Source organism: Curcuma longa, chromosome 21 (genome assembly GCF_044706935.1).
Source record: "Curcuma longa cultivar G26 ecotype Majalengka, Jawa Barat chromosome 21, ITB_CL_G26_1.1, whole genome shotgun sequence".
NCBI lineage: Eukaryota > Viridiplantae > Streptophyta > Magnoliopsida > Zingiberales > Zingiberaceae > Curcuma > Curcuma longa.
The window spans coordinates 2,504,589-2,532,054 of record NC_133881.1 but is presented as its reverse complement, the minus strand read 5'-3'; the positions used below and the strand labels follow the sequence as shown (position 1 = coordinate 2,532,054).

General features: G+C 39.5%; 6 protein-coding genes across 8 annotated transcripts; 1 reads left to right on the top strand and 5 right to left on the bottom strand.

Moving 5' to 3' along the window:
* The first annotated feature begins 2,929 nt into the window (after window positions 1–2,929).
* LOC141815635 (F-box protein At4g35930-like) lies at window positions 2,930–5,913 on the top strand. Its single transcript, XM_074703585.1, has 5 exons — window positions 2,930–3,130; window positions 3,772–4,153; window positions 4,298–4,372; window positions 5,320–5,429; window positions 5,519–5,913. The coding sequence occupies exons 2-5, from the start codon at window positions 3,806–3,808 to the stop codon at window positions 5,772–5,774; spliced, it is 789 nt and encodes a 262-aa protein (XP_074559686.1). The 5' UTR covers window positions 2,930–3,130; window positions 3,772–3,805; the 3' UTR covers window positions 5,775–5,913.
* Window positions 5,914–8,273: 2,360 nt separating this feature from the next.
* On the bottom strand, window positions 8,274–9,441 carry LOC141814177 (bZIP transcription factor 27-like). Its single transcript, XM_074702129.1, has 3 exons — window positions 8,832–9,441; window positions 8,691–8,768; window positions 8,274–8,604 (listed from the first exon to the last, which is right to left on the bottom strand). Exons 1-3 carry the CDS (start codon window positions 9,351–9,353, stop codon window positions 8,527–8,529), a joined length of 678 nt encoding a protein of 225 aa, XP_074558230.1. The 5' UTR covers window positions 9,354–9,441; the 3' UTR covers window positions 8,274–8,526.
* Window positions 9,442–9,859: 418 nt separating this feature from the next.
* On the bottom strand, window positions 9,860–15,225 carry LOC141814227 (expansin-A11-like). Of its 2 annotated transcripts, XM_074702168.1 has the most exons (4): window positions 15,211–15,225; window positions 11,176–11,308; window positions 10,785–11,109; window positions 9,860–10,169 (listed from the first exon to the last, which is right to left on the bottom strand). In XM_074702168.1, the coding sequence occupies exons 1-4, from the start codon at window positions 15,223–15,225 to the stop codon at window positions 9,860–9,862; spliced, it is 783 nt and encodes a 260-aa protein (XP_074558269.1). The 2 variants fall into 2 exon arrangements, with proteins under 2 accessions (XP_074558269.1, XP_074558270.1); XM_074702169.1 differs by lacking the exon at window positions 15,211–15,225 and having other exon boundaries at window positions 11,176–11,314.
* An 85-nt stretch (window positions 15,226–15,310) lies between these two features.
* On the bottom strand, window positions 15,311–16,734 carry LOC141814226 (24-methylenesterol C-methyltransferase 2-like). The gene has a single exon (XM_074702166.1). The coding sequence runs from the start codon at window positions 16,613–16,615 to the stop codon at window positions 15,524–15,526; it is 1,092 nt and encodes a 363-aa protein (XP_074558267.1). The 5' UTR covers window positions 16,616–16,734; the 3' UTR covers window positions 15,311–15,523.
* Window positions 16,735–20,260: 3,526 nt separating this feature from the next.
* LOC141814485 (protein IQ-DOMAIN 17-like) lies at window positions 20,261–20,805 on the bottom strand. The gene is made up of 2 exons (XM_074702443.1): window positions 20,530–20,805; window positions 20,261–20,437 (listed from the first exon to the last, which is right to left on the bottom strand). The coding sequence occupies exons 1-2, from the start codon at window positions 20,803–20,805 to the stop codon at window positions 20,261–20,263; spliced, it is 453 nt and encodes a 150-aa protein (XP_074558544.1).
* A 103-nt stretch (window positions 20,806–20,908) lies between these two features.
* LOC141815323 (dolichol-phosphate mannosyltransferase subunit 1) lies at window positions 20,909–26,496 on the bottom strand. Of its 2 annotated transcripts, none has more exons than XM_074703259.1 (9): window positions 26,343–26,496; window positions 25,224–25,411; window positions 23,800–23,899; window positions 23,672–23,705; window positions 23,522–23,598; window positions 23,399–23,424; window positions 21,564–21,728; window positions 21,348–21,462; window positions 20,909–21,239 (listed from the first exon to the last, which is right to left on the bottom strand). In XM_074703259.1, exons 2-9 carry the CDS (start codon window positions 25,373–25,375, stop codon window positions 21,135–21,137), a joined length of 774 nt encoding a protein of 257 aa, XP_074559360.1. In that variant the 5' UTR covers window positions 25,376–25,411; window positions 26,343–26,496; the 3' UTR covers window positions 20,909–21,134. The 2 variants fall into 2 exon arrangements, with proteins under 2 accessions (XP_074559360.1, XP_074559361.1); XM_074703260.1 differs by having other exon boundaries at window positions 25,224–25,378.
* Between the last annotated feature and the right edge of the window lie 970 nt (window positions 26,497–27,466).

The following is a 27,466-nucleotide window of genomic DNA, read 5'->3' as shown; positions in this document are numbered from 1 at the left end:
AGAACTTGAGAGCCCAAGTACTATATTGATTGTATGGCCACTCAAGAGTTCGAGCTCAAGTGCTCGACCGCCTCAGCACCCCAAAGCTATAGACTCGAGAGCATAAGCTCGAGTCCTTTGAGAAGGCGCCATATGATTTTTTGTCATTCTTTTGTTCCTATATAAGATAATGAGATTAATGATGGAAGAAGGCATTGTCGAGATTTGATTATTGTTCATTTTAATAACTCTGCTTCGTTGTAATTAATTTAACTGTCTTAAGGACTCTTTCCATGAGTTATCTAACACATATTATTCTTCACTGAATCAATCACATTCGACAAAAAAGTTTTGTCATCATTTGACGATATGATAGTAGATTTATACTGCATCACTATTATAAGTATAAAATATAATAATACTTTATCATGAATGAACTGATTGCGTTTTCAAACAAAGAAGGAAAAGAAAAAGAGAAGAGAAATCGATATATATGAAATAATGATTATATTTTAATGAACTTTTTATAAGTTAAGTAGGTAAAATTTATACATTTTAAAATACATTTAATAATATAAACATAATAAAAACATTTATTACATGGGACATATCATAGATGGTAGAAAGTTAGCCGACAAAAGACGGTTACCATTAAAAAGGTGCTACTAATCTCGCTGATATTATCGTTTCTGATAACTAAGCAACTTACTTAAAAAGGATAGCAAATGGAATTAAAATTAATGAAAATAATTATTATTATTAGTATTATTATATTGAATAAGATTGAGTTTTAAATTAAAATCGAACCGAACCATTTAAACTGAATTAATTAATTTTTTATACTAATCGAATCGACCAAAAATAACAAACCAAAATAATACAAAATCAATTAATTTGTTCGGTAATTGAATTATTATTTTTTAATTACAAAATATTTAAAATTTTTAATAAAAATTTAATATAAAATTAAAATTTGTAATAGTTTTTATTTTTATTATTTAATAAAATTCAATTTGGTCTTTTTAATAATTTTTAAATTTTAAAATTAAAATTGGACCGATTTAAATTGAAATAATTGATATTTAAAAAATCAAACTTTCAAATAAATGGAATCAAATTTCAGAATTAATTTACTTCGATCGATTATTTCAATTTAATTAAAGTTTTAATAAAAATTATTATAATCGATATATTGCATAGAAATAAAATTATTATACATATACATTGGTTCTCTTGTTCAACAAAAGATAGAATTAGCCACCCCAGCAGTCTTATACGGTCGGTCCTACGATCATCTATGAGGAGGTAAATTAAAAAATTACAGTTGACCATGACAGAAGAGGGTATTATCTCGACTTCATTAAGATTCGACTCTTGTTCACTTCGATAATTCTACTCCGTCGTAACTAATTTAACTATGCCCCAAGAACTACATTGGTCCTCTTTCTGTTTGATATAGTGGGCATTAAATCCATTCTAGATCAAATCATCATACTAAATCGCTTGAGGCACGTTGAGTTGAGTTGTCAAGTGTGGAGCTAGCAAAGTAGTCGAGCGTCAAGTGGTAGATTACTGAGCTAAGTTGAGTTCATGAGCTGTCGAGCGCTTGAGCACTCAAGTATCTAGAAGTTAAGAACTTGAGAGCTCGAGTACTCATTGATTGCCCAAACACTCAAGAGTTTGAGCTCAAGTGCCCGTTCGCCTTAGCACCAAGAAGCTAAAGACTCGAGAACATAAAAAAAAAAAATAATCCCAATAGCCACATCTCTAGGGGTGGTCGGTCCGGTCCCACGGAAGTTTCCCACCGACCACCAGGATAAATCGGGAAGCGCATACGGCGGTCAATCCAGATGCCCAGCATCCTTTGATTGCGTTCCCCATTTGGAGGAAAATTCCTGTAAATACGCCGTAGTTAGGGATCGAACCGCGAGTCCCTGAGTTACAATCCGGATGTCCTACCGTTGCACCATTGCCCCGGGGACAAAGACTCGAGAACACAAGCTTAAGCATATGGAGGTCTTTGTACGAAGATCTTGAATTGGACATATCATAGATTTACTATATCGTCAGAATTGGGCATTAAAAAAAAATCAATGACTCATTACAAAATCAAAAGGTATTAATAATAATAATTACATATCTAAATGATAGTTGTTATACAACGCTAACAATTATAATTCGTTGTTATTATAATCGCACTCTTATAATAATCTTGATAATTATAAGTAATATAGTTATAAATTATAATTATTATAAAATAATATTGATTAAAAATAAAATATCTATTCATAATTTGTATAAATTATAATATATATATATATATATAATCACTATAATATAGTATTATTAGTTTTGATTTAAATTAAAGTGTATATATATATTATAATAGTTATGAATTATAATAATTATAATAGTTTTAAAAATAAAAATATTTTTTAATAAATAAATAAGATATTATTTTGATAATAAATTAAAAATAAACACTCTTTTAACTATTCTAAGAATTTCCTCACATAAGATTCCATTTTTACAATTAAAAAATATTTATCAATATTAAAACATTTGTTAAAAAAATATTTTTTTGAATCCCCACAGGAAACTGACACAGGTGGCGTCAGGGACCAGAGTATCCTAGGCTTCTCCTCACGTGTCCCCTCCTCACCACATTTTCCTATAAATCTAATACAAAATTTATTTCCAATTGTTATTTCATGTTCAATAAATAATCCAACACCTTTTTTATTTTATTTTATTTTATTTTCCTCCATCATTTTCGATTTAAATTTTTGAAAATTTCCGTAAAAACACAAACCCACCTCCGCGATCACCGGCGGGCCGAGCCCCGCCGAGCGCCCACGACTGCACGGACGGCGAATCAGAGCGCGCCGCGTGTCCGTGCTACCCCTGTCGGTTCCGGATTTTGGCTCCAGTCTCGCCCTTCCTTCCTTCCTTCCTTCCTTCCTGCCCTTTCTCGCTTTTGTTTAGTCTTTCGTCGAATCGGAAGGTTCGCTTCGTGGGTCTGATGCTGGCGAACAGATCAGCGGCTTTCAGGATTTGTGGAATGCTCCTTTGATACCGGCGAGCGGATCTGGTGTGCTCGTGTTGCAGGGCGAGGCATCGGTGGAGCTGCGAGTCGAAGCTGGCCGCTTTCGTAAGCTTCATGGCCATCTACTTGCCGATATTGGGTTTCGACTACTTTTTCCGCAATCTAGTCTTCGAAATAGGGTTTTCGTTTGCTTTGTTGATCTTTTCGTAATGATCTTTTTTTCGTGGATGTCAGTGTTGGTTTCATCGATTTTTTCGATAGGGTTGAATCGTCATTGAGAGAGGTTAGTGGCAAAGCTCCAGCATAGTGTTTATACTTCCTGGTAGCTTCGTTAGAATGATAAACTTGCCTTTCTAATGTGGTTTCGTTTGTTGAATAGCCACGGTTTTTGCTAGATTTTGCCTTAATAGAGATTGATGGTGTTTTTTTTTTTTTGTTGTATTCATTAGTTTAGTCCTCCCAAACGTTGACAATATCATTTTGATTGAGAAAAGAATTTCAGATACTTTGTTAAGGTCCTGCTTTACCTGTTGTAATATAACTTCAAATGGAAACAGCAAATCTCATATAATATATTTATGCTGTTTGAATTTTTCTCGATTATCTTTGCTGTAAGAACTTTGAAGTTAGCTTCCTTATTTATATAAAAAAGAAGCATTTATTTCTAACGTTCAGATGATCGTTTTTAGTAAAGTAGACCTAACTGGATTTTTTTTTCCTTTTTAATTTCCTAAACCTGAAAACAGAGAAAGACAGTCATATTTTGGTACATGCATTTCTATGAGTCCAGAATCAATGCCATTCAAGCCAAAAAGGAAGATAAAGAATGCGAGAAACAAGTTCTTGAATGCTGGCTCACTCGATCAGCTCAGTTGCAGCAGGACTACCACCAGGAATTGCACAGATGTAAGTAAGAGAAAGTTATTGTTGGAGTCTAAAAAGATGGGAGAAACAAATGAACTACATCATCAGAAGGCCGTCAAAAATAGTACCCTTTCTCCAATTAAGGAGTTTCAGATAGCAACAGAAGTTAATATGCAGCACAGACAGCCTCAAACGCCAAAAACACCAAAAGCTGTAAATCCTAAGGGTTTGTCAAGACTTGAATCACTGCCGATGGATCTTCTGGTGAATAATGGCTACAAATTGAATTGATCTTTGATTGTATTATTTTTATAAAATAATTTATATATATATATGTATGGATGGGTGCATTTTCTCTTTTAGTCATTTCTTTGCTAATTAATCACCATTCTGCTTTGCTTTTGAAAGGTTAAAATCGTGTGCTACTTGCATCATGATCAGTTAAGAACTGTTTTCCATGTTTCCCAGCGAATTCGAGCAGCTGTAAGTTACCTTTTACTTCTTCTTTATTTCTAAGCTGTCTAAATTAGGCTGTTAAATAATGGAGAAACTTACAATTCAAAAAGGTAAAATAAAATAAAATAAAATATTAAATGGTTGCTTTCCCACCTACCTTAAAAGGTAATGATTTATTCTCATAGGATGCCTAAATTAATTCGAAACTTTTAACTGACTATGCTTTGCTTGGAGAGAGTGTAATATATTTTGGTAATTTATTTACAAATTATCTTTGTTATCAGTAGTCCTGAACTTAAAATCTTCTGCACCTGATGATAAGACGGACCCTGCTGAAATTGCCAGAATTTTAAACTCTGATCCTAGTTAGAATGCTATTGGCAAGTAACTTGTGCAAGTTCCTGACTATTGGCCTTAACCACCTTCCTTAGTTTTTGCCTTTCCTTTCCTTCATGCTCCCCTATTTTCTTACTGGATTCCCCACCTTAATGAAACAATTAAGAAGACTTCTTCTTAGTGATTCTTATCTTCTTCAATATAGCATGTGCGTAATTTGTTTGATTCAAAGAAATTTTTGTTCTTATCTATGGTGATAAGCAATAGTGAATCAAGCCCAATGAAATTGCCTATTTAAACTTTGAATAATTATCCCTATTAGTTGATGGGACAAACATAACTTGATAATGATGATTCTGATGGTGATTTTACAAACTATTTCAAATTGTCTGCAGCTTCAGTTATTTTTTTTCCTGTTTCACCTCTTTCATCACTCGTAATTTATGTTTGTGCACATTCCTGGACAGTCTTCTCGTGCATAAATCTCATAGCATTTGGTTAGCTATATACATTATTTTTGTGAACAATTACAAATGATAATGAACCAGTGCATTATTGTCAGAGTTTGATTAGCTTTATACACTATTTTTGTCAACAATAGCAGAAATGTTAACAAACCCACGTTGTGCTTGAACCAGGTCCTTTCAGCTAGACAACAACATTTCGACTACACCACTCCTGACAGATTTAGGCAAGAGTTGCTTAGGACTAAAACTCCTGCTCCTATTGGACATTGGCAATTCACAAGGTCAAAAGAATTAGTATGACCTTTGAATTTGATATTGTGTTTAGTTCTTTATATTTTGAATTATTGTTGAAACCATTTTGCACTTTTAGCATGGAAAATGGGAGGGTCATGCAAATGTCAAGCCCACATACACCAAAAGCTCCAAGACATGGGCCTCGCCCTTCTCGTCTTCACACTATGGACATGAAACAGATTTCAGCTGTTCTTTTCCAGGAATCTTCATTACATCAAAGACACATACCTCCAGGTTTGCCCAGATCAGCTTGGAAGTCTGTGGCTCCTACCAGAGTTCTACTGTATGAAGATGAGCTCTGCCAGGCAGTGGCACATAATAAACTTCTTTGAAACTTGTGGCAGAATATGATGCCCACAAACACTAGTTTTTCTTCATGTAGTTATGTTAGTCTATACTGCAGGTTTGCAGCTTGCAAACTCTGCATTATGTTTTCACGAAAACTATGAATTAGTGATCATATATGCAAGAAATTTATGAGCCAACTCTTGATTGTACATAGGTCTGGATATTGATTTGGCTCTCCTTTTTTCCCCTTAGAATATGCTAACTTGCATTTTTGTTTTTTCTAAGTACGTGCAAAATTTACTCTAGGAAAGTTGCCTTTTCTTGTTCTAGAGGATATTGATACGAAACTTTAAGATGTAACTTTAAGACATTTGAAATATCCCATTTAGAAGCCAACTCATGACCAAGCCCATCATCTGAGAGCATTCTGTAGCAAAATGGAGAGGAGGAAGAGACCGATAGGAGACTTGCTTTCCATTGTCATCATAGTGTCTTATAGTAAAATGATACAATTGTATAATTGTATCGATGTATGCCTAATCATTATTTTTCAGTTTATGAATTTACTATACTCTGTTAGAAGTTTTTGTATCATGATTTTATAGGCTCTTTCTTTTGGATGATAGTATCCCAGAACAGGTATTTTTAAACATCTTCACAGGTATGTGCTGTATAGGAAGCATCTGGCAAGAATTTTGTTGAACAAATACAATACTGTGCCTAGATCATATTTACCATGAGCATTTGGATGTTGTATCTTATCAAGCAAAGCTCCATACATGCCAATGAAAACAATTTGTGATCCTGATAGAGTATAATTCAGCCTTTCTATCTCTTATAATAGTACAGAATTGAACATAAGTGCAGCTTCATTATAGTGGGTGGCACGTTCTCTTTCAATTCCTACTGCTTAAGTTCTTTGCGATGGTAGACATCTTATTGGATGAGCCTCCAAATGGTTAAGTTCCTAGAACAGGTTATTTGGTTCTTTAGTGTCATTCAAGCTTAAAACTGAAACCATAACACAGTCACTAACTGAAGGCAAATAAGATATATTGTTTGTTTTGTTTATGTGACCATAAATGGAAGGCACACAGGTATACTCATTTTGAAATTCATTCAAAGTGACAAATGTTCATTTATATATTGTTTATCTTTATTGTTCATCAATGCTTTGCTTTCTGAGAATATTAAAATACAAGCTTCTCATACTTGATTTAAGCATGATTTCTTGACTATTAGATACTTCACTGCATATATATGACAGGTAAAGAAATGAAATGTGTTTAAATCTGGAATTTAATTTAGAAGTGCTGCTGATGATTGGTGTTAAAAGTTAAATCATTAATTTTTGTTGAATAACAATATTGTGGATACTGTACTTTGCTCCCCTTATCTGCAAAATGGCTCCATTTTCAGAACGTGAAAAAACAAATCATGCACTATTTTGAGTTATTGTTCTAGTTCGACACTAAGCACGAGCTCGAGGGATCTCTAGCAAAAGGATAAATATACAGCAAATAGAGATCAGAGAAGTTATCTGCGTTTCAGGTAATGAAGAATTGCCTGGTCTTTTATTTATATCTGTGTTTATGAGATAAATTGTGTTTATTTCATTACTTTTCTTGAGAACAACAATTAGTAACCTCGCAACTAAAGTGAAGAATAAGCTTGTGAGTGCAAGAGGGGCAACAACGGCTCAAATGCAAATGTTTATGTTTAATATATTAATTTTTTTAATAGGGCAAAAATTAAAGGAGCGCTCTTTTTTTTTTTTTGTTTGAATCATACTTTTTGTTTAATCAAAAAACATCACCATCAATCACATAATTATCTTTAAATATAATATTCAATATTATTATTTATTATCATATATATTAAATTATTATCCTTTCCTCGGACCTAAGTGGTGGGAGCTTTCATACAATAATAATTATTTTTTATATATATATTAAATTTTGAATTGATTAGAATTTCAATTGTTCAATAGCATTTTATATAATAATAGTTATAATTTTATAACTGTTAAATTTATATTATATTTATTATAATTTTATAGTTGTTCAATACATATTTATTTGTTCAATAATATTTATGTTATTGTAAATATAAAATCATAATTATTATAATTATAATATCATAATTGTTATATATAATATAGCTCTGATAAATGGAAATCTGAAATTATTATTATAATTGTAATAATTATGATTTAGAATCTACTCTCAACTCCCATTCAGATATTTAATCGAGTGTTTGAGAGATCTTCATCGCCATAGTCTCATGTTTTTTCTTTTCAATAGTTGCCTCTCGTTGGCTCATCGTTGCGATCTCAAGAACACAGTGATGATTAAATCACATATGTTAATAGAGTATACTTTTTCAGAGATCAGGATCGTTAATTGGCTACGCAATTAGAGATCATATAAATACAATAACAAAGAGATAAAACCAAGAACCCTAAAAGAAGAAAGAAGAACAGTGCTGCACTTCAGGCTCCAACGAAGCTAAAGTGCATTGAACACTACATTTCACGTCCCACCGCTCCCTGCATTATCATCGTGCCTTTTCTCAGTCATCGTACCGTCTCCCTCTTCAACCCCAGCAGCTTCCCCAACGCCCAACCGCTGCCATTCCTGCACCATCTCTTTCTTCACCCTCTTCGACATGAGCGATCGATCGTCTCCCAATTCAAAGTATATATCAGACACACATATTTAGGTATATCCACGTTGGGAGAATGCTTCTTCGGAACAAGTGTTAAATATGTAGTTTCAGAATCAGTTGCAGGATTGCTCAAAATGGTGCAGTTGCGCTCCTTTGCGGCTTGTTCTTTAGGGGGTATAATTGCTTGGCGGCCATCTCCATGGATAGCTGCAAAATAGAGAACAGGGAAATTAATGAACAGAGTGGAGTTAGTGTGTTGATTTGAGCTCGATGACGATGATGATGGCGACGACCTTCTTGATTTCCTTCTTTAGCCTGGAATTCTCCTCCAGAAGCTGCGCGATTTCCAGTTCCAGCTGGTTGACGTAAGCCTGCAGGAGGGGAATTAAGTTAACTATGCATTTCGTCGAACAGCTGGAGGGTTGGGCTGGAACCTGCTTCCTGGCGCGCGAGCGGGCGGCGGATTCGCGATTCTTCATTATGCGCTTGTGGCGACGTTCGACGCCGGCGTCGGAGGGTGGCTCGGATGGGAGGGTTAATTTCTTGGAGCAGAAGAAGAGGCCGACGGCGGAGGGAGGCCGGTTGGCGTCGGAGAAAGCAGGGGAGATGGAGGAGGAGGAGGAGGCGGAGGTGGAATCCGGCGGGATGGGGCGAATCTCGAGGCCGACGCTGGGGCTGAGGCCCAGGACAGTGGATGTAGAAGAGGAGGTAGCGTTGGCGGGAGGGGGGCGGTCGAGCGGGCGGGCGACGAAGTCCTGGAGAGAGCGAGGCCTCTGCCGGGAGCCTTTGCAGCCGAGCCTGTGACCCTCCCACACCTCCTCGACGGCGCGGCGCTCGCGGGCGGCGGAGGTGATGGCCGAGGAACGGGAAGAGGAGTCGTCCACCTGGCTGTTGGTGCGCTGGTCGGAGACGTCACAGTGCTTCCCACTGTCGCCGTCGTGCTTCGGCGGCCGCATGGCTGTGGCTGGCACCGATAGCGGTGCAGCGGCGGAGGAGAAAGCGGCAGCTATCACTCTTTATGATGCGAAAGGGAGATCTAAACCACCTCCGCCACAGCAACAACAACTACAACTACACTGTTCGATCTCAACGGCAGCAACAGCGACAAGGTGGAGGTGGTAAAACGACCAGTGTTCCGCTGCGGCAGCATCGCCATCTCTGCTCGCATGAGCTTAGTCGTCGCTGTAGATGGAGGAGCTGCCCACTCGGGCAACGACACGTTAGTCCTGCCGACAGTCAACGGTACAAGACTGCTGTGCTAACAACGACGTCTGTAGATCCAACACGTGCAAGGGGACAGAAGATCCAATGGTACTTTGAAACCAACCAAACACAGTAAACTCACATTGAGATTATATCATACATGATAATAGAAGCAAATTAAACTATATATATAATTTAGCATGGCGGGCGACTCGCACAACTTGACATGCCTATGCCTCTGCCATGGTACATGATCCTTTTAGGAAAATTGAAGTGAACTAGTAAAAGTTTGACCGAAGGCCCAATCAGACGGCGCCACGTCGTTGAAAACTAGGGTTTGGCCGTCGGTGGTGGTGACCCTGAAGGAGATGGATTGGCCGTCCAAGTAGGCGTTGGATTGCCAATTCGCCCCCCAGTTCCTCGACATCGCGACCCATCCCGTGCTCGACCCCTTGATCGACACCGATCCGACGGACCCGCAGCCACCCACGTTGGTCACCAGCACCAGCTCGAAGTAGTCGTGCCCGTTGATCTGGAACCGCACTCCCCCTTGCTTTACACACGGCACTCTGCAAGTACGTACGCATAAATTCATTTGGCGATTCAAAAAATTATATGTATATATATATATATACGAATTGTAGTCCATTCTCGTATGCATTTGTGCGCGACACCTGATCCCGCCCTGCTCCATCCGCTGCCGCATCGCCGTCCGGCCACCGCCGGCCGCCACATCACGCCCGATGGACGCGCAGCTCGTCGGCGCACCGGCCGGCACCGGATTCGGTTGGAAAGTGGCCGGAATCCGGCCAAATTCGGCACGGAAACCACCGCCATCGGTTTCCCGCCAAATTCCAGCCGGCGGTCCGGTCGAGGCCGGTCTTCGACGGCGATTTGGCCGGATTTCGGCCGCATTTGGCCAGAAATCGGCCGCTCGGCATTGGCAGGCGATTTCCGCGTGCCAAATCGCGGCGATTTCCAGTTGAATACCGACCACGATCTGGCTGGAATCCGGTGTCGGCCGGTGCGCCGGTGAGTTGGCCGTCGATCGGGTCCGTGATGCGGTGGCCGGCGGTGGTCTGGACGGCGAAGCGGGAGCGCCGGCATTCCCAATTTTGGATCAGATGGTGCGATCACGGGAAGCGCAGTAAGGACCGCATGCTAGCATTTATATGTATACGAACCTTTGGAAGAGGACGGGGATGATGCCGGCGCGATAGATGCCGATCTTCTCCCAGGCAGGCTGGGCCATGTCGAAGTGCTGACGCGGTGGGTTGCACCAGCCGCCGTCGTCGCTGGGGAGATCGTAGTTGGGCGGGCAGAAGTTGGTGGCGGTGATGGTGACGGAGGGGCCGCCGGGGAGGCACCACTTAGGGTCCGCCTTGGAGTCGCAGGTGATCCTGTAGCACTGCCCGCACGACGCGCCGTCGTCGAACAGCGCCGTGCTCAGCGCCGCGGTGTTCGTGCCGTACCCCGCCGAGTACAAGTTGCCATACCCGCACGCTCCGTCTGAAATCGAACCATAATTAGTAAACTAAGTAAACGGCGCATAAAAAAAACAAACTGTACATGTACCCATGGTTCCAGACGCGTCGCTTCCGCCGTAAAATGTGGCCGACCCCGACGTCCATCCGCCGGCGGCGAAGCCGTCGACGGCGACGAAGGAAGATGCGACGATGAGTAGCAGTGCTGCACTGACGCCGGCGAGCTTCATCTCCGGCGATGTCGATCTGTAGGACACTGGTGGAGGTAGCTAGCTAGGGTGGGATTATTCTATGAATGGGATGGAAGTGATGAGGCGGGGTTTAAATAGTTGCAGAGGATGATTAATTAGTTAATTTGTAAGGTGGAGGGGAATCAAACAGAGGGCCTTGCACATGCATTAGCCATGACTTGCGGATGGATACGTGGCGACGACAGTTATGGATCACAGTATTTATTTTGATTTAGGGTTCTTGAACCGACCTCAAAGATTCCCTCTTCCTCTTCGTTCGATCGTGGCTCAGTGTTTGAGGGGATCGAGAACACAATTTAATATGAAATGTTACTTTACACACCGAGAACATGAACATGAGCAACTATATTAATATTTTTAAAGATTTAGAATTTAATATTTAAATTTTAAAAAAATAAAAATTAAATAAAAATTATATTAAATGTTCACGGATGAATGAAATTCTTAATTTAATATTAAATTTTTTATGTTTTAATTATTTGGCAACGCGTAGCTATAATAGAGTTTGGTATAACATCTCTAATATAAATTGACCGACCTTGTATAATTCATCCATAGTTTTTAAAAATATTTTTGTTCCGGTTGAAAATAGCTCCGGGACGTGTCACCGATCGAGTCTCCTCACCAAAACGGAGCAGGATTGAGGATGTTGAATCTCCAGGACTTGCGAGCAAAACAACCGTGAGCAGGAAGGCCAGGGATGCCCTGGCGCGACCACTCTGATACTTAAGTCAGCGAAAAAAGGAGAAGAAAATATCGCGTGCATGCGTACCTGTCTACAGAAGGGAGTGGTCTTTATATAAGGGAGAGGAAGAGGTCCTATCCCATCTCAATTAAGCACATTCAATCTTAATTAAAGAAACATTTTGTCATTGAACATGATCTTGTCAGAAAGATATGGAATGATCAGGATAACAGTCACATTGTTGACATACACTCGTAAGGTCATTTCGCACGTGGTTGTTAAGGCGGCAATCATAATTAGGACTCTAAAAGAAATGATGGGAGTGATGAAGTCGGACACCGTGATGGGCATTCGGCGTAAATCTTAGCCGAATCCGAATGAGAGTGAGGTAGCCGAGCCGATTGGGAGGCTACGAGTTCGCAGTATGAGTTGGTCTGTGAGGCGATTCGAATAAGGATTTGGCTCGGGGTTGCACCTTGGACACCGAAGAGTCGGCTTCGTGAGGAATCGATTTCATGGGAGGAATCGGCCTGTGAGGCGATTCGAATAAGGATTCGGCTCGGGGCTGCGCCTTGGACACTGAGGAGTCGGCTTCGTGAGGAATCAACCTGTGAGGCGACTCGAATAATGATTCGGCTCGGGGCTGTGCCTAGGACACCGAGGTGTCGGTTCTGTGTTCCATATTCGAGCCGCGTCCGGATGAAGAGAGACTCGGCTCCCGGGGAAAAGGGTCGCAAGTTGAGAACTGACTCGGGCTAGCTAGAGTCGATAGATATGGACTGACACAGGAGTCGGGTCAGATGTCAAACTGCTCTCACGCTCCCTCGGTCCACACTTATAACCACCCATAACAATTTTAGAGCAATTCAAATAATTCAATATTTGTTAATATCCACTAATTCTTAATTATGGAACGAATATGACTCAATGACTCGACGCTGGTATTTTAAAGGGGTTTTAATTAGGCATGTAAATTTAAAGTAGACAATTAGAGGATCCCTTAATTATTCTATTACCGACAAATATTTTAAATTTATATTTATTACCGACAAATATTTTAAATTTTTATTTACAAATATTTTAAAATTTTATTTATTACTGCCTCGATGATTGATCTGCATTGTTGATTAATTAGTTTAATTAGTTTAATAATTAATTAATTAATAATAATTTTGCGGTGAAGGCTAATAAATAATCTAGGTTGTGTGTATCACATGGTCGGTGTACCCACTGATAATTAATATGCCATCCAATTATCATACTTAATGCAGAGGATCAGTAGGGATCGTGCTTTGTTAATGGGTTAAAGCATTTGAAATCAAGACCTAAGAAAGATTAAGGTTGCTCTACGAGGACTCTTGCTCGGAGGGAGATAACTTTCATGTTGGATTCCTCCAACTCTCGAGTGCTACGATAACAATTGATGCGGCAAAAATTTGCCATCTCGTTGGATCTGTATGGATCAATGCGTGTCAAAGGATGGGTTAGGTCAGGAGTCATCCCAACGAGGTCCCTTCGTATTTAAGTAACCATAATTGTATAAATATTAGAGTTTTATATTAGAAATTAGACTTTCATACCGCCATTAGCTATATGTTATTTATAGAAAATTTTACTTTAAAATCTTAAGGGATTATTGAATCTAGTGAATTATGGGGTCGCAAGTCATGTGTGGATCATACTCCATTACAACCTACAAGTAACCGAACTAGAGTCGAGCCACTTAAATTGATCCTACTGAATTGGAGAAAGATCAATATGAATTATCTAGAAATTTCCGTAGTATAATCATAATCAATTAATCATGGCCTGTTGTTCCCAAAGCCAAATACTCAAATTTTGAAGGAAAAAAAATTGAGTCAGAATTTATTATCTAGGTAAAATAGTTCTCTTTACTAAAGAGGATCTATCTAGTAGTCGTGGACGGGTCACTTCCAATTCTTCAGCATCGATTACAAATCCGTAAAATTTGGGCGTCTCCGATTTGCTAATTGGACTCAATCCAATTTTAAAAAAAATCAAATTAGGATTGAAAGTTTTGGATTGGATTAAATTTGAGTTCAGATCGATTTAGGAGATTTTTTTAGAATAAATTCAATTTTATTTAATTTTAAAAATTAAGATATTTTATATAATATTAGTACAATAATAATAAAATATTGAGATAAAAATTAAAAGTTATTGAGAAAAATAATAAAAAAGTTTTTTTTTTAGATTATTTGAGTTGGTCATATTATACAGGTTCGGATTAGAATTTATAGTCAATTCAGATTTGTTGAAATTTTTTAATAATATTTTATTTCAACTCGACCTGAATCTCATTTGAATTGGCATCTAAAATCATTTATGGTGCTCTTAGCATAACACGGACAGTGGACGTATGATATTGTTAGTGTAATTATCAGAGGTTGATCTCCAAGAGATAATGATTTGTATTTTCGACTCTGTTATGTATTTAACGTTTATGTACCTAAATTAACTTTTCTATATCGATAAGACCCATTTTAAACGGACGGTTGAGATAGTAGATTTTTTTTTTTTTTTTTTTTTGCTGAAACCATTTGCGGAGCAACTAGTTTCACGTCCAATTATCGTAGAAGATGATAATACTCATCCCAATGCGATGCGTTTCCACTGTCAGCCTCACCCCTTCCGCTGTCAGTCCCAAAGTCTTAATAAAAAAAAAGTCAATAACGTCCAAAGTTGCATAGATCAAGGAGGAAGAAAGAGACGAGCATGTGAGTTCGAACAAGGCAATCTCCGAAGCAAAGATTCAACTTCGACGGTCCAACGACAATAACAAGGCGGTGGGGAGGAATAAATCCCTTGTAACTCTCCGTAAGACAAGGCCCATTTCAGATGGCAAGCAGGTTCCGAAACTGAACTTTACCACACAATTTAAACCTCAAGCTCCTCCGACTAAACTGACAGTCGACATGATCAACTAGCAGTCAGGCGACGTGCCACACTCTGCTTAAAAGCAAAAGCTCTCGACTTTTTCCCTGGCAGTATCAGACATGCCACTCTGCTTCCATATCTTTAATTTAATTTACAGTATCATGACGGCACGCCGTTGATCGCAGAGAAAGATGCAAATCTGTGGATTATACAGAAGCGGCGAAATTTGAAGCCGACAAGCACCCCACCGCAAACAGTCGTAGCTTTTGGCTTTAATAAAAGACACTAGAACGCAAATGGACGCCATTGACAACTAAGAGACTCTGACATCGCCGCAGCACTTGGAGCAAACACGGAGGACTTGGAGCAAACACGCCAAGAACATAATACAGTTTGTGCAAAATCTGGCATTAAATAGCGAACGCGATTCCAAAGATCATATAATGAACAACGCTAAAATGAAGATAGATAGGTAGGAAAATGACCGAAGATCTGAACTTGAAGATAAAAACACACACTTGGAATTGATGATAAATAAGCCGAAGCAACGACGCTGCTATCCTTTGTTTCTTGCTTCTGGAGTCTGATTGAGCTTGTTTGATTGATTACTGACTGAGGAGGGGTTTCCTGCAGAGGATCATGTGCATAGGAGTGAAGATGCCGGTTTCGCCGCCATCGCTAAGATGGCGTGCCGTCTCGTAAAGCATTTCGTGGACGTCGACGACGCCTTTCGGGGCGATGCGCAAGGCGGCGAGGGCGGAGACCAGCAGGTGGTTGCGCCAGTAGGCGAAGCGACCCATCTTGAGACGCGTCCACCATGGCTCCGCCGGGGGCAGCGCCAGGTCGCGCTCCTCCACCACCTCGAAGCCTGCCTGCCGCGCGATCGCCGCCACCTCGTGCTGAGCGCGGAGTCCTGGGAGGGCGTCGCCGCGCTCGATGCCGCGGATGGTCTCGACGTGGCGCGGATCGTCCGGCCGGTACAGCGCGGTGGTGACCCATTCGTAGGACACGTACAGGGCGCCAGGTTTGAGCACGCGGAGGATCTCGCGGTAAACGTCCTCCAGGCAGGGGGCGTGGCAGGTGGCCTCGATGGAGTAGGCGCCGTCGAAGGATGCGTCGGCGAAGGGCATCTCGAGGAAGTTGCCGCAGACGACCTCGCAGAGTCCATCGAGACCAGCCTTGCGGTTGTGCGCACGGGCGCGGCCGACCTGGTACTCGTTGATCGTGATGCCGACGACGTGGGCGCCGGAGTGGGCGGCAATGGCGCGCATCGGGCCGCCGACGCCGCATCCCACATCGACGATCCGTTGTCCGGGTCGAGCGGCGATGAGGTCAGCAGCGCGCTCCTCGTGCTTGCGGGTGGCTTCCAGGTGGGATCGGCCGGGGAGGGAAGGGGAGAAGTGGAAGGACTGGCCCCATCCCCACTCGTAGATGTCGGTGACGAGGTTATAGAAGGTGTCGACGAAGGCCGGCACCTTATCGTCGTCGGAGGCGGCGGAAATGTCCTCCTTGGGGCGGAGGAAGAAGGACCAGTACTGCTTGTACTTGTCCTGCACTTTGTCCTTTGCGATCGATCCCATCTTGAGGTTCACCGCCCGCTTGCCCTTCACTTCCGCAGCACCCATCACCCACACGAACCAGTAAACCGCGACAGCTCCGACTACCACCGCCGTCCACATCGCCGTCGAGAGATCCATTGCTCGTTGCCTCTCTCGTCGAAATGGCGTCTACAAAAGGAAGGATGCGACGGATTAGGGTTACTACTTATGGACTGGAAGAGGAGAAGTCGAGGAGAAGAGCGCGGTAAGAAACTCCGCCGGAACAGTTTAAACGCCACACCAGCGAAACGTGTTCTGCGGGGACCGGGGATCACGGGTCTTGACCGTCGGGTCTACAAGATGGAAAAGCGATGGACGGCCAGGATGATGTATCACGGGATATGGACAGTGATCGAGGAGCGGGGGACCGCCGAGATCTGTTCCTGGGATTCTCACATTTTATATTGATTTTGTATTGACTGTTTATTCCCGGTGACCTGTGTGGCACGACGGCGAAGTGCGTGCGGCGCACGCGGCGCAGCCTGGTGGCACCCATACTTCCATATGCGACGCACTTTCTGTCTTACTAGTTGCCAAATTTGCATCTCGAAGCAAATATTATAGCATTTTACTGAACCTTCTTCTTCAGGCAGGTTCCAAATATTTTCTAGAATAGCAAATAGGGGCCTAATGCACTTTTGCGAAAGACCTAGGATATTTTATAGAATGGCAAATAGACCCTTTAATTCACTTTTGAAAAAAAGTCTAGATATTTTCAAATATCGCAAATAAGCTTCTCTAAAGAATTTTTTTACAAAAATTGCAAATATTTTATACAATCACAAATAGGCCCTCTTGTGCACTTTTGCAAAATAATCTTAATATTTTTAAATCGCAAATATGATCCTCTAGTCAAATGCGCTTCTGCAAAATGTCCAGACATTTTCTAAAATCTCAAATAGGCTCCTTTAATGTGCTTTTAAAAAAGCCCAAATATTTTCTAGAATAATAAATAGGAGTCGAGCAGTTAATGATGCACTGTAAATTTGTTGACGATATGTATATGCTGATTCAAATTCAGTTCGGCCTAAAAATTCACCGCTCCATAAATATGATATAATCAATGATATAAAAAATTTATCCTACATAAAAATAAAATTCTTCTTTTTTATGGATCAAGTACTTTTCTTACGTATTTATATTTTTTAATTCATTTTGATTTGCCTAAGACTCTAGATTAGCAATACATAATCAAAAATTATAAAAAGAAAAATAAATTTTTCTCATCGAAACGTTGATTATTCATTTTTAGCACTCAAAAAATGATGGATTACTAATAATCTGTATTACTTTAACTATAGTCTATATCCTTGTGTTACTTTCAATATAGTTTATATCTATATGTATATAATATTAGTTAGTATATCATTCATGTCTCTCTTAATTCGAGATTGACGAGGATTGAATCCGTGTACTCTTTTGCCATAAGCTAGAGATTTTCTAAAATCGCAAATAGACCCTATAGTTCACTTTTGTGAAAAAGTCTAGATATTTTCTAAAACAAAATAGGCCCTCTAATGCACTTTTGCAAAAAAAAAAAAATCTTGATATTTTTAAAATCGCAAATAGACCGGTCAAATATGCCTTTTCAAAAGAGTTTAGATATTTTCTAAAATCACAAATAGGCACCTCTAATGCACTTTGCAAAAAAATCAAATAATTTCTAGAATCACTAATAGACCCCTATAATTCACTTTTGAGAAAAATCAGATTAATAAAAATAGATTCACTTTTGTAAAAAAGTTTAGATACTTTATGAAATCACAAATAGGCCACTCTAATGAATTTTTGCAAAAACTCTAGATATATTCCATGTAGTATTGACACACCAAACAATTTAAATGGATTGCATTAAAATTTTATCAACTCATTTAAAAATAGATCTAAATGGTCCAATCCACACAATTTACAAGTACATGTGAACCAACCCATAACGAGGTCAGATTGATATGTGGGTTGAAAAAAAAATCTAAAATTAAAGTGAAAATTTTAATAGACTCATAGGTGATCCATTTGATATGCAATCCCAAATTTAAAATTTTTAATTTTATTTATATATTTTTTATTTTTTATGGGCTCATGAGTAATCCTAATCTATAACCCACGTTAGATTGGATTGAAAATTTTTTTACTCGTGAGGTTGGTGGGCCGAGACCCATCTCGACCTATCAGATAATGAATTTTGACGAGCTGATATATATATACATCATGATTGATCGATAGTCTGACTGTTCTACTTGTAAGTATGATTTAGACAATACTTTCTCATTTTGTTCTTTTATTGAAGTTAAATATCAACTTGATAGTGCCTAAAATATCAAATTTAGAATGGTTTATTTGTGATTTAGAACCATCTTTCTTTTATGCATTGTTAAATGTTTTATTTTAGTTCATCTTGTGATAATATTGAAGAAATGATGTAATTTTCTTCTTTTTTTTTTTTTTAGACTCACACTTTGTCGCTTGATTGTTCCTCATTCGACCATCCTAATTTTGGCCAAGCGTGGGCAAATGCATCTGAAGTTTTTTCTTGTCTGGCGATCGGATACATACCTGCAACAATGTTGATGGAACTGCTCGATGAAACAGTGAATTGCTTCATCACCTGGTAAGTATCAATACCCATGAAAAGTGTTCTGGCTCGATGTCTCAGGTGGTCAATTCACCAGCCAATAATATATCATATCAATCGTAGCAAACCCCACTAACGAAAAGAACTTGGAGAAGGAGAGCACTAAACAAACGGATTAACTGAGTGTCGGGGATTCTCGACAGATCACTCTGACGCTTAAGTCAGTTCAGAAAAATAGCGAAAAACGAAAAGCGAAAAGGAAGAAGTAGTGCTTGAAGAATATGGAATTCGAGAGAGCATTATTCATACATGTCCCAAAGTTTATATACTCACTAAGGGAGATATCTGTGCGGAGGTGTGAGGTGGTTGCGGGGATAGATTCTGTACATCCCTGACAAACGAACAGACAGGATAATATTTAGGGGACAAAGTCTGCAGACCTAATAACCGTCCTATAACTCGGACATGCGGCTCATTCTTGTGTTTTAGCCGAGAATGGAAATCCTAGAAGATAGAAGCCTAACAACCTAGTAACTGCCCCTCTCCTGTGGCAGAGCTCGTACGCTTGAGGGTCTTGTTATTAGGTGTTGCTAGGCTATCTTTTGATATGGAGGTACCCGGGAAGGACTACATCGGAGTGGTATAGAGTGATCAGGTTTGTTGAGGCAGAGTTAATCGAGGTCAGGAAAGAGAATGAGCAGCTGAGCCGATTAAAGCCGGGAGCAATGGTGGGCGGGCGAGGTCGAGACTAAGCGTATGAATGAGTGAATAAGGTAACTGAGTCTGTATCCGAGCGATCGAGATAGTCAGGGTCATGGCCGAGTAGCCGAGTGACCGAGACGGTCGAGTGTTGAGTAGCCGAGACGGTTGAGTGCCGAGTGGCCGAGTGACCCAGACAGCCGAGTGCCGAGTGGTCGAGACAGCCGAGTGTCAAGTGGCCGAATGAAATCGCAATTGAATCGGTTATATGGGATTTGACCGTTGACCCATTGACCTGCTAGACTGGACCGATTATTGATTCCTATTTTGCCACGTCAGGCCTATAAAGACCCACGGATTAGAAATGCAACAACAAACTTACATAAACAACTCCACAATTCAATTCAAATCGATTGCTCATTCATTTCAAACAAGAAAATAAAAGATGAACAGTGGAATTTAAACTCGATGGCTTAGGAACGGTCGAAGTCCCTTGACCTAGAAAGCTGCCTGGCTCGCACGCGGACCTGTAGACGAACGAGCGCCTGCATGCAGTGAACTGCCACGCGTGCTTGCCGCCGCACGCACGCCCCTCGCACCATCGCTTGCAGCCTCACCAGGCTCTTCAGTGCTCGAAATGCTCGCCTTGCCTGCGCGTAACTCGAGTGAAATTAAATAGTCATGGATAAAATAATAAATCTTAATTAGAAATAAAGAGGTCGATATTAATTATTATTATTACCAAATGCCCCCTGAAGTGGGCTTGGATAGTGGTGGCCGCCGATCGCTCTCTGTCAGAAACTTGCTCATAGACGACCACAGCGCCGGCGCCGTATCTGGCGGCGTCGGACGACCGGCGGCGGTCTTCGCCGTCCGCCGCCACGACCATCGGGTTGTAGATGGTGGTGGTGGCGGCGGCGTTGTGCTTGGTGGCGTCGAGGTCGGCGGCGGACGATGTGCAGGATGACCGCACGAGCAGGCGGCGGACGGCGTTGAGCAACCGCCAGTGCCTGGCCATGGTGTCGAACAGTTGGAGGAAGAGGGAGAGGAGGCGAGCTTATGAAGAAGTTTAGAGACGGGACGTGGTGGCATCGATGGCTCGTACAGTTGGTTTGGTGAAATATGATAAATGTTTACGTGCATTCCACGTACAATAATTATGAGGTATATCCAACTCAGATTTCTACATTTTAAAATAGTGGTAAAAAAATTTAAAAAAAAAGGAAAAATAGGTCTGGACGGCGATGATCTAAATCTCTGCTTCTTGATTTTCCAACTGAGAGGTGTGAAACTGCAGTTACGATCGATGCCGGAGACTAAGTTGAGAGCACTCTATTTGTTCCTCGTTTAGGTAGTGAGCAACAGGTACACCAGGCCTTTTAGGTATTGGACTATTTCAGATCCACCAAGTTTTGAGCTTCCATAAACTCTGTCAACGAAAGTTATTGGAACCTTCAATGTAGACATCGCAAAACATTTTAGCTTTGAGGCAAACATTAAGAAACCTTAGTGAAAAACAAGAACGCTTGTTGCATGATAAAGATAAATGGATTATCCTGCCTCTTCAATGTGATAGCCCTTCCTGCTAGCTCTAACGATAATCTCCATCTGAAAGACGTATCCTTTACTCACGCATGAACTTATGACATCTTCAAAAGCACTCCTCTCGTAAAGCCTGCAAAATATATTGCACTAGTATTTATGCGTGAGCTTAAAGGTAGCAGCAGCTTAACCAGAATGAAGGAAAGCTTTATTGTGTGTGTAAATATGAATTACCTAAAGGAACCAGTTAGATCGGATACACCTGGCCATAGAAGTGTCTGTGCAAGCACATTTGCTCCTCTACTTGTGAGTTTACGCATAAGGTTCCATCCATGCACGCCGCCATGTCGGACATAACGGGTTCCTGTAACTATACTTGCACTAGTTTCCATTTGCTTCCTAGTAAATATCATACATCAAAATCCAATTCTGTCAACATTTACTTTTCTTGTTCACTATCAGACTGCACAAATGTGCCAAAAAGTATCATGTCCCACGAGAATATGAGCCATATGGAATATACCACTGATATGCTAGTAACAATGAATATTAAGTCAAATGATTTAAGCACCAAAAGAAAAAAAGATTATTTACGATTTGCTACATAGATACTTTTCAGTCATTCAATTCTATTACTGTCCTAGTGCACTGCAACCTAAAAGTGCTGTTTGATTTTATGATCAACTAGATAGCACGCAACATTATAAGCTGGTTTTAGAAGTAGATTAATAAGAACAGAAATCTGCTTCACTTCACTACAAAGAGCTTCTTGATTCCAGAAGCTTGGAATTCCTTCCTCAAAATGCTACATCTCACTCACAGCTGTTCAAATATGCCAGAAGACACTTAAAACAATGGTTTTTCTGTTCATGTCTCCAACTGGTGCTACTACCAAGCACAGTGATCATTTCTCTCACTTAATCCATCTTGCTATATTTTGTATATGATATTACCAAAAGCATAATCAATTCTACACAAAATCACGTCTGGTAGCAATAGACAATCTGCAAAAGCTTACTTTCTTACATTACACCAGAAATCAGATAAATCAGATGCACCCTTACCCGCATGTCATTAACCATACACAAATTGGTTCTACAACCACCCTTGTGTCAAAAAATTTAATTATTGATAGTGGTAAATTTTTTATGTCTACATTTTCAAATGAAAATTAAGCATTGCTAGTTCTTGGTACAATCATGGAACTTTCAGGAAATGTTTATTTCAAAATGATATTAAGTTCCAGTCGTAGCCATCAAGATGGAGTTTTTGTAACATGCCAAACGTGAAACAAACAATCAACAAGTCACTGTTGTTGACTCATGTTAGGTTTATAAAGAACCCATGCCATGACATGCAGATCACATTAGTTAAATTATGATTGCCAGCCAAATTAAGACTTGATCATGATTCCTTAAATACACCACTACATTCATATTTTCCAAAACTGATACTGTGTTCTAACTCCCAAATACCAATTAGTTTACATAAAAGAACATATGGCGCATCCTGTTCTTATTTTTTAAATTTAAACCTATTCCGCAGTCATGCTATAAACTCATTAGCCTCTGTGGTTGATCTCCTAGGCATGAAAACATGTAGATTTTTCAATATGATTATGTTGCATCTTGTTTTTCCTTCAATTACATTTAACAATGTGAATTCTGCAACATTTTTTACTCCTTTTACCAAAATATCGTTTCCTTGTAACAGAAAATTTTGCCTTGGCAGTATGATGAACAAGTTGGATATAAAAACAATGAATTTGTATGCCACTACCTTCCATGCATCAAGGGTGACATAACTATATCTGTATGTCTCTACTATTATAATATTGTGTCTATAAACACATTTACATAAGTCTCTGATCTAAAATTCAATTCTCAATAATTATCATTGTAGCTACTGGATACTTTGCTATCAATAGCTTTATATCCACTGCCAACTTTCCTTAGTTTTTCTTTCTACAATGAATATTATTCAGATTCTCCACAAGAAATAAGACAATTGACATAGTAATTTTTTTTTTAAAAAAAAATTATGATTCAAATGCTATGTAAAATCAGTACCTGATAAAGCTGGGCAAGTATTTTGGCTGTACACAAGTAAATGATCATTAGGGAAATTGCAAGGGAGTGACAAAAATAGTGCAGAAAGTTAATATCAACAAATCGACATAATCAAGCACATACATGGTGGGAGAGATCTGCATCCATGATTATTATGTAATCTCCAGATGCATGATTAAATCCATGGACATAAGCAGTTCCTACACATTATTTACCCATTTAAATAATTAGGCATGAATTTGTCACCTAAACCAAAAAGAGTGTCAATCATACCTAGACCAAGCTTCTTTGGCCTTGCACGTAGTAGCTGACAGTATTCCATTTTACATAAAACATGTAAACATTGACAACAATCCAAAAACCATTGACTACCATTACTTCAATCCAACTAGAGTACTCACAATGTGATCTTCACCGTAGACATTCTGTAGCTGTTTTATGATTTCTTGAGTACCATCAGGACTTCCATCATCCACAATAATGACTTCGAACTCAAACTCCCTGGAAAAGCCTAATAAATATTTACATCTAGTTCCTTAAACTGACATATACTAATGGATAAATAAGATGTTGACCAGAGAAGTGAAAACCTATCAGAATATACAAATCAGACCCCAAGATCAGTTTTGAAATGAGAACATTGATAGATAACAAGTTCTCAGTTTAAAACCACAATAACAAAAGAAAAGCAAAGGGTAAAAGAGTAAAGAAAGAAAAGATAAAATAGGCCAAGCAGAAAATAAGGGGGTGTTTGGTTTGGTCATTTTCCGTTTTATTTTCTTATTTTCTAGAAATTGTTGTTTGCTTTGTGTTTTCCAATCTCATTCTCTGGAAAATGAGATTGGAAAATGTTATGCATGATGCTGCTGGGGTCAGTCCTCAAGAACATTTCACGATAACCATGGTTGGAAGCAATACCAGCTACTTGCCTATGATTGATAAACATTGTTTTCACTAAATCATTCACATAGACATTTATATCACAAGGTGCATAAAGGAAACAACATTTATTTCAGATTGGATAGGAAGAAAACTTTATCTCAAAATCCTAAATCTACTTAACTCAAACTTTATCTCACCATACAATCTCATGGTATGGTGAGATAGGATGGTCTAAGAATCTCTCTTTTGAGTTTGAACCTTAAAAGAGTATTCAAGCAATCAGTGACCTTAAATCATCTCATACAAATGCACAAGATTGTGATCCAAGTATGCAGCTGGAAATATATAAGTTCACTTGCTATATTCCTATTCCATTCTACTTACAGGTGGAATAAAAACTGCCTAGTAGTCGACTTTGTGGGGAGTAAAAACACCAGGAGGCAGTTTCTCATCTTGTCTTACCAAGATTTTAAGAAGCACAAGCCAGCAAAATGCAATTGGATATTGTATAATGCACATGCAGTATATGGGTACACGTATAAAACAGACAGAGAAAAATAATTAAATGAACTGTATTGACAACAAGGTATAACAATATGTAACAGTTTACATATACCACATAATATATCAAATTAATTAACCTGAATCATCCATAATTGACAATTCCATATGTAAAAAAATATATGAACCTAAGCTATCCATACGTAGAACAATGCAAACTATGACATTAGGGAATCAATCATTTAACATTGATAATATAAGGCTAGCATTGATGATATATTTTCTAAAATAAGTAGACAGAGACTGAATCAGTTTAGCTATACTTGAATAACCCAGACATGTGTATGTTTTACTTAATCTCAAAGAGCAGTCATAGACTAAAAAGAGCTTTTTTGAGCATGAGTTGAAAAATAAGGAGAGAGGAAAGGGAAAAAAGGCATACTGAAGATGTTTGAAGATAAGGTAGATGACAAGAGCAATGTTGAGACGCTCATTGTATGTCGGGATTATGATGCTATACTTCTTCCTCTTCATTTTGTTAGCTGATATTATCTTCTCATATTCCTCCGTATCAATCTCCTCCAACATTGCCATACTCTTTTTTGGCGGCGATAGAAAATGAAAAGAAATCTGAATATGTCAACAATACAAATAATTGATACCAACAAACTATCAACAACAAATTGCATACACAGCCCTTTCACCTTTCAAAAGGAAAGAGAATGGTATGGTTCACAACCAAACAAAGGAGACTTCTCTAAGTCTTCCATCAAAGGGAGCTTCTAGTGTTTGCTTGTGTAACAAAATAAGTCATTTTTACCTGAATAAAGTTTGCTAGGCAGCTTTGTCAAAGACTTTGACAATGCTTCAGGATTCATTACCACATTGTCTAAAAATCCAAGCAGCACATGGGTGGAAACTTAAGTTAATGCAACTCAACATCCCATTCATCAGTCTATTAAACTAATTCTTCCCTAATTATGGATGAAAACAATCTGGGCTTTGCGTTAGTGCATGAGGCAACTTAGTGCAACAGGATTTTAAGTATCAGTTAAAGTCAGGAAAAAGTGATTTGTATCTGAAGTGACTTGACCAAGATATTAGCACCATAAAATTCAATCAGTAGGTTTGGCATGTGAACCCCAAGAACAGAATTGAAGGCAAGATGTATTCAACACAAATTTAGCAAGTCGAAACTCTAAACTAATTTTCTATTCTTCTCGATCAAGTTTAACTACTATAGGGTCCTCAATAAAAAAGCAAGTTACAACCTGTAAGCTAATATGCTATTCTTCTCTCTCAACTGCAACTACTTAGGGTTCTCAGTAGCAAATTCATTTAAGCCGGAAATAAGGTTGTATCTTGAGAAGTAATACTCTCTAAACTAATTCCTTGATTTAATTTCGCTCTATACTCTATTGTCGTGTCAAATTAGTTCTTCAAATTATACTTTTTTCTAATTTTCCATTAGGTCTCATTGATCCAGTCTACATGATGATTGAAAAACTAAGAGGAAAGAAAATTACGATTTTTTAGTGAGAAAACAAATTTTCTTGGATACCTAATTCCCGGCTTTCGCTTGTTGGGACCCACTGGAATCAGGAATCCGGTGGCACGATGCTGTCACCAGTTGTCGGCGCTGCCGGAGAGGACGAGTGAGAGCCTAACAATCGAGAGAAGAGGCCGAGACTGTTGATGGACCAGCTCCGCCCGCCGTCCGGTGCCAAAGAAGGGCGACCCGTCGCCGCCGTGCCCCGTACGATATTTCAATTTTGTAACAATTTCATTAAAAAACTACTTGTATAATAATTTACACTTTTACACCCCTACGGAGCTTTATGCACATTGACCCTGGCTAGTTTGACAATTTAACACCTTAAAAAGTGCAAAAAAAAAACATATTTAATTATTTTACTTTAAAGTAAAATATTGCCTGTGTATATTTCAACCAAAAATCAATGAATGTGTTGATCATGTCTTTCTTCAACATTCCAATGTAAAATTTCTTCAATAAAATTTATTTTGTTCCATAATAAATACTGAATGTACTACTTTAAACAAACTTAATTTACTTGTATCATAAATTTTACCCATTTTACTTGTTTACTCTTTTGCCATCCCTTTTTAAGTTCAATGAAGAACAATTCCTCTAGATCACTCAATAAAGGCTAAACGGCCCACTTCAAGTTTCTGATCCGGCTCACAGCCCAAATGTGAAATATGCGGACACGGAGAAAATACTTCATTAATTAATTAATTAATCTGTCAAAGTATTACCGAGTCATCGGACGACTTCCAGCGTGTGTAGTGTCCACATAGTTGGATTCCATGCGGAAGAATGTCACTTTGCCCGTGGGGCCACGAACAGTGCGCACCTCGCGTCCGCAGATTTGAAAACTTATCCACTTCGGAAACCCGCTAGCCCATCGAATCCGCCCCCCGGGGTTTCCTCGTCCCTCGGAACTCACGGCGGCACGCCGCGTGTCCGTGACTCCAGCCGTGGTGCTTGGACGTACACGTGGCGAATCTGCAGCCGCTTGTTCTTCCCCATGGGGATCAGGATCCACGTTGGACGTCCTCTGTCTTCGCTTTTATCCGAACCGTACTGGAGACACGTGGCGATGCTCGATCCAAAGGCCGTTTTAAAAAACGCAGTCGACAATACCCGTTTTAAAAAAACCATCG

What these genes read in the sequence shown, in the direction of transcription:
- LOC141814227 (XM_074702168.1), bottom strand. An exon ending in CGACGCGTCTGGAACCATGG is followed by an intron (nt 11,110 to 11,175) that starts GTACATGTACAG and finishes GTTCGATTTCAG; the next exon opens with ACGGAGCGTGCGGGTATGGC. An exon ending in ATCCCCGTCCTCTTCCAAAG is followed by an intron (nt 10,170 to 10,784) that starts GTTCGTATACAT and finishes ACGTACTTGCAG; the next exon opens with AGTGCCGTGTGTAAAGCAAG.
- LOC141814177 (XM_074702129.1), bottom strand. Translation starts at nt 9,353, where the DNA reads ATGCGGCCGCCGAAGCACGACGGCGACAGTGGGAAGCACTGTGACGTC. An exon ending in GCTCGCGCGCCAGGAAGCAG is followed by an intron (nt 8,769 to 8,831) that starts GTTCCAGCCCAA and finishes CCCCTCCTGCAG; the next exon opens with GCTTACGTCAACCAGCTGGA. An exon ending in TAAAGAAGGAAATCAAGAAG is followed by an intron (nt 8,605 to 8,690) that starts GTCGTCGCCATC and finishes TCTATTTTGCAG; the next exon opens with CTATCCATGGAGATGGCCGC.
- LOC141815323 (XM_074703259.1), bottom strand. Translation starts at nt 25,375, where the DNA reads ATGGCAATGTTGGAGGAGATTGATACGGAGGAATATGAGAAGATAATA. An exon ending in ATGCAGATCTCTCCCACCAT is followed by an intron (nt 23,425 to 23,521) that starts GTATGTGCTTGA and finishes ACTTGTGTACAG; the next exon opens with CCAAAATACTTGCCCAGCTT. An exon ending in GATCTAACTGGTTCCTTTAG is followed by an intron (nt 21,463 to 21,563) that starts GTAATTCATATT and finishes TATATTTTGCAG; the next exon opens with GCTTTACGAGAGGAGTGCTT.
- LOC141814226 (XM_074702166.1), bottom strand. Translation starts at nt 16,615, where the DNA reads ATGGATCTCTCGACGGCGATGTGGACGGCGGTGGTAGTCGGAGCTGTC.
- LOC141814485 (XM_074702443.1), bottom strand. Translation starts at nt 20,805, where the DNA reads ATGGCCAGGCACTGGCGGTTGCTCAACGCCGTCCGCCGCCTGCTCGTG. An exon ending in CCCACTTCAGGGGGCATTTG is followed by an intron (nt 20,438 to 20,529) that starts GTAATAATAATA and finishes AGTTACGCGCAG; the next exon opens with GCAAGGCGAGCATTTCGAGC.
- LOC141815635 (XM_074703585.1), top strand. Translation starts at nt 3,806, where the DNA reads ATGAGTCCAGAATCAATGCCATTCAAGCCAAAAAGGAAGATAAAGAAT. An exon ending in CACTGCCGATGGATCTTCTG is followed by an intron (nt 4,154 to 4,297) that starts GTGAATAATGGC and finishes TGCTTTTGAAAG; the next exon opens with GTTAAAATCGTGTGCTACTT. An exon ending in CCCAGCGAATTCGAGCAGCT is followed by an intron (nt 4,373 to 5,319) that starts GTAAGTTACCTT and finishes TGCTTGAACCAG; the next exon opens with GTCCTTTCAGCTAGACAACA.